At 30.9% G+C, this 5,601-nt stretch overlaps 1 protein-coding gene across 1 annotated transcript in view; it reads right to left on the reverse strand.

Annotated features, from left to right (window-relative positions):
- LOC107742322 (leucine-rich repeat serine/threonine-protein kinase 1) overlaps positions 1–5,601 on the reverse strand; it is a 94,369-nt gene that overhangs the window by 80,697 nt on the left and 8,071 nt on the right. Inside the window, exons 7-9 of the mRNA XM_016555243.1 lie at positions 4,170–4,240; positions 2,405–2,534; positions 1,110–1,222 (exon numbers count right to left, since the gene is read on the reverse strand). Of these exons, the coding sequence (XP_016410729.1) occupies positions 1,110–1,222; positions 2,405–2,534; positions 4,170–4,240 (314 nt within the window). The remainder of the gene's footprint in view (positions 1–1,109; positions 1,223–2,404; positions 2,535–4,169; positions 4,241–5,601) is intronic.

Genomic DNA, 5,601 nt, shown 5'->3' on the forward strand with positions numbered 1-5,601 from the left:
CAGTGGGCAAATGCATAAAGCGCAGCATAATTTGAAATCACTAGTTTAAAGTTTGTCGATCGCACGTCTCCAGTCAAGCAGAACTCTCCTCCTGTCAGCATTCAATTCATATGGACCGATCGTCACACAGAGAACACGCGATCATGCAGGTCACATGCACACTTCACAAGATCTATTTGCTGAATGCTGATGGCAATGAGAAAGTATTATAATGTTTGCCTTTCTATTACTAATAATATTAAAGCAATCGTTATAATACTTTTTTGAATACATTTTAATTCCTTTGTTTAACAGTTCTATCTGATTATTAGACAGACTTCTATCTGTATTAGACAGAACTGTTAACGACGACAGCGAACAAGAGGGAGAATGTGAGCGGTGTGCGCTCTCAGGTGCTGCCATTCTCAGCGCCGTCAAAATAAGTCCGACCTCGAACACATTGGCCAAACAGAAAAACGTATCGGCCGATGCGATATTTGAAAAATGCCAAATATCGGCTGATATATCGGCCTTGGCGATATATCGGTCGACCACTAGTATGTATGTAGTAGATAATATTATTATAGATTTTATTAATATTTTTAATAAGCTTTTATTTTTATATTTTCAGTTTTCATTTTAATTTACTTTTTTTTTTTTTAATTTCATTTGGTCTTTTTTATATTATTACTTAGTTTTTTTGTTTTTTTTTCCAGTTTTTGTTTGTTCTGTTTCAGTTTTTTGTTTATTTCCAGTTAGTAATTTTAATGTTTTTAGTACATAAACTAAAAGGACATATTAAAAAATGCTGCCTTGGCCACTAATCGAAATTAGTTTTATTTCAGGCTTACTTCAATGATTAAAAAAGTAATACTTTTAATCCAGTTAATGATAATAAACCTGTTTAGCATTTTTGTAAAATCCCGCTATTTGATTAAAAAAAAATTAACCAGCATTTGCTGAACCACCGTGAAAGTTTTTGTATTTTTTTATCCTGATCAAAGCTCAAGAAGCTAAATTCATGATATTCATGTGAGATTTTATTGCTGCATGTTTTGTTGAAATGCAATCTTGACAATTAAAAGTTGCGATTCAAGCAGATCCGAGCTGTGTTTGTGTGACTGGAGTACCATCTTTCCTGACGTCTGCGAGGATGTTGGTGATGTTCAAGTCTTCGATGTCCAGCTGCCAGAGGTTGGAGAGCTGCCCGAGCTCAATAGGAAGCTCCTGGATACCTGGATTACTGCAGAAACAGGAAGGATTAACATCAAAGCTACGGAAGTCCAAACACAACATCATCACATCCTGAGAGTTTCTCAAGCAGGAAGCAGGAGAGATGAACAAGCCCTTTTGATATTGCATATTAGTTTTACTTTTGCAACTCTTGACTGTGAAAACCCTGAATCACGCACTGTGATTGTTGGGCTCTGCTCCAAAACCTAGTGCAATGCCTTGCTGTTTAACTGAATTTTAACCTCTTAAGTGACTGAACTGTAAAGCTCTACCTAGTCAGCAACTCTGAGTATGTTTGAAGAGTAATTTACAACAGCTTCGAACATGGCTCAACCAATCAGAATCAGGGACCGGAACTATCTGTTTTATAATAAAATATTCACTTTTAATTCAATATTAACATTTTCGTAAATTAAATTGTTGTACTATGTTTAATACTTTATAGTCATAGCTTCAATAAAATAATAATCACATATTAAAATTCTATGATTTTTTTTATTTCTCTCCATCTGTCATTTTTACTGCGCTTATTACAATGCATTACAGGATTGTTTTCTTGGCTTTTATACATTAAACATTAAATGACATTAAACATCATAAATTAATACATGAACATGTAAATATTCATTTGAGGTGAAATTATATTATTATGTGAGAAGAAAGAGTGATTTTATTTATTTATTCCAGTTGTAATTTTAAGTTTTAGTAATTCTGATATGTACTTTTGACATTTTAATTTTAATTTCATTTAATCAAAATATTTAAATCATCTTAAATTATTGTACTATTTTTAAAACTTTATATTTATAGTTCAAATAAAATAAGTTTAATTTAGTAATTTAGTTATGCTTTTGACATTTTTAGTTATTTATGTGTTTGTTTTTATATTTTAGCTTTAATTTATTTTATTTCAGTTTTAGGTGTATTAATTTCAATACTTCAACTTTAAAAAAAAAAAAACTTTTAAAATGTAGAAATGGTTCCTTGGCAACTACCTAAAATAAGTTGAAGTCTAATATCTAATATTAATAGCATCAAATCTAATAGCTATATCAAAAATAACATCTGACCCCTGAATGCTGCAATTGACCAATCACAATCAAGTATTCCAGAGAGGCGTGTAATAAAGTGGAAGAAATGATGATGCACGCTGCTGCACAAACTACATTTCCCATGATTCCCTGCGACTCACTTGGACAGATAGAGTTCGGAGAGGTTCTTGATGGCACACACTGACGGCGGCACACACTCCAGCTGGTTGTCATTCAAGAAGAGAACTTCCAGAGAATCCCGCAAGATTACAGGAAACTGAATGGGACAAACTGCCAAAACAGAGCCAGAGGAGATGAGAAGCTCGCCGAAACCACATGATGCAGAATTAAAATCCCCGCAGACTAATGGATGATCACTGATGACCGCGGCAGCAACACTCGTTACTCTACTGAAGGCCTACTATGAGACAGTAGAATAAAGCAATAAGCCCCATGAAGCCGTGGTTTACAGTGAATTTATAACAGCTAAGGGGCGTTGTTAGGCACGACGCGAAGTGGAGTAAAACCCCCTTAGCTGTTATAAATTCACTGTAAACCACGGCTTCATGAGGCTTATTGCTTTTATAAAACGGTTATTCCATATACGTAGTAACAGTATTCTTCCGCCAAACAATGTAGTTCCTCAGAATCAGTTGTGGTTCCAACACAGTGGTTGCCGTAAACAAAGGTGTATGTTTGTTGAGTAATTTACAACAGCTTTGAACGTGGCTCAGCCAATTTAGAATCAAGGACCGGGACTATCTGTTTTATAAATGTGCCCATATTTGCACGGTTCTGCATTATCTCGCAAAAATACTTTTTTTGTTTGTTTGTTTGTTTGCTTCCATAAAGTGACCAAAAAGGATATAAAATATATAATCTTTGCAGAGAAGGCAATTCCATAATGCACAATACAGAAAAAGCATCTGAACCTAAAATGAACTATTTTACCTCTATTTGATCTATTTCTATGCGTATGTGAGTTTCACAGCATTAGCATTTTCCAAAAGACAAACACAAAAGAAATCAAGAAAACAACAACATAAAACAAAACAAAATGAAGATAAAAAAACAAAAATAAAATAAAAATGCCTAATAACACTAAATAATAAAATAAAAATATTTTAATGAATAATCACAATAATTACTATAATAATATTAATATTATTATTATTAATAATAATAATCAACAGCAAAAGTTTGGTATCAGTAAGATTATCAGTAATATTTTTGAAAAAAGTCTCATGCTCATTAAGGCTGCATTTATTTGATCAAAAATACAGCAAAAACGGAAATATTGTGAAATATTATTACAATTTAAAATAACTGTTTTCTATGTGAATACATTGTAAAATGTAATTTATTCCTGTGATCAAAGCTGAATTTTCAGCATCATTACTCCAGTCTTCAGTGTCACATGATCCTTCAGAAATCATTCTTGTATGCTGATTCTAATATGCTTAACATTTCTGATCATCATCAATGTTCGAAATAGCTTAATATTTTGTGGAAACAGTGATACATTTTTGTTCATGATTCTTTGATGAATAGATGTTCAAAAGAACAGCATTTATTTGAAACTTAAATAAATTTTGCAACATTATAAATGTCTTTATTGTCTTTCTTGATCAATGTAATGCATCTTTGCCAAATAAAAATATAAATTTCTTTTTGTTGAAATGCTAGCAAAACTGACCGTGAGCGCCCATCCTTATTGCCTAAAAACATGAGTCAGACGTTTGGATCCGTCTGAAAGGGTTTAGTTTAGATTCTGATGCCATTACTAAAACAATCCACACTCTTGTCACAGTCTCAACAAAACATGATTACCATGGTGATATTGCTCTGCTTTCTCTGTGGTGAGTTTGGTAATTACAGTGTGAAACTGTGTCACGTCATGGCAACGTGACCGCAGTGTTACTGTACCTGGCTCTGGGTCCCGTCTGTGCCACGTAGTGAAGAAGGCCAGCTTCCTGGTTTTGGTCGGCTCTCCCGTCCTAAAATAACATTCAGAGCACATTCGATTTCAGATATTCACAATCTGTCATTCACAATCTCTATATATAACCACAAGGACCGTGATGATGCATTAGTGATCTGGAAGAGCAATGAAGACTGCATTTTAAAGCTTCATAGATGCACTCCCCCCAAAAAATTTTCCAAAATGTAGGCAACATAATTATGCTGCTTTCTAAGATATGTTTTAGCCAAATTATAAGGCAGCATCACATGTATTCTTTGCAGAGAAGGCAATTCTATAATGTATTATGTGCACAACACAGACCTCGATTTTACCGGTTTCTATGATAATTTAAAAAAAAAATAAAAAAATTTAAATAAAAATTACATTAAATTAAATTAAAAATAAAATAAAGGAAAGCCGCATTAAATATTTTAAACTAAAATACAAAATAATACAAGAAAATAAGAAAATAATAACAAAATAAATGAAAAATATAAAAATCTAAAAAAAAATATAAAACAATAAAAGCATCAACAAAACAGCATAAAAAATAAAAAAAAATAAAAAAATCTAATAAATAATAAGGCAACAAATTTTTATTATTTTACAATTTATTATTATTACTACAATTATTATTGCTATTGAAAATAAATGAAAAATATAAAAATCTAAAAAAAAAAATAAAACAATAAAAGCATCAACAAAACAGCATAAAAAATAAAAAAAAATAAAAAAATCTAATAAATAATAAGGCAACAAATTTTTATTATTTTACAATTTATTATTATTACTACAATTATTATTGCTATTGATAATAATAATAATATTAATACATTAATTATTAAGATATTTTAGAAATAAAAATGAATAAAATAATAAATAATAAAATTATTATTAATAATAAAACAACACAATAATAAACTAAATATTACTAACAACAACAATAATAATAGTTATTGTTATTATTATTATTAAAAATGCATAAAATAAAACAAACTAAATATGAACTAAAATACAATATCAACAGAAAATAAAATAAAATAGGGGAATGGTGTTATGACAAACAATTATACATTATTTAATTAAATTAATGTAAGGCAGCATCACGTATACTTTGCAGAGAAGGCAATCCCTTTATACATAATGTGCAAAGTACAGAAAAAGTATCTAGAAATAGTTCAACATACATAAAGATAATGACTGTTTGACCTATTTTTATGCTTATTAGTGTTTCACAGGGTTAGTATTGTCCAAAAGAGGTTACTGTTGAAGGCATAATCATGAACAGCCTTCAGATTGGGAGTGTGCTTAAGATGCAGTAAATGCTGCCTATGTAGGGCTCACTGTGTGTGTGTGTGTGTGTGTACATTTATGTGTGTGAGGAACTCCGTTGTG

The sequence above is a fragment of the Sinocyclocheilus rhinocerous genome, unplaced genomic scaffold, assembly GCF_001515625.1.
Source record: "Sinocyclocheilus rhinocerous isolate Xijiao unplaced genomic scaffold, SAMN03320098_v1.1 scaffold75, whole genome shotgun sequence".
Lineage (NCBI taxonomy): Eukaryota > Metazoa > Chordata > Actinopteri > Cypriniformes > Cyprinidae > Sinocyclocheilus > Sinocyclocheilus rhinocerous.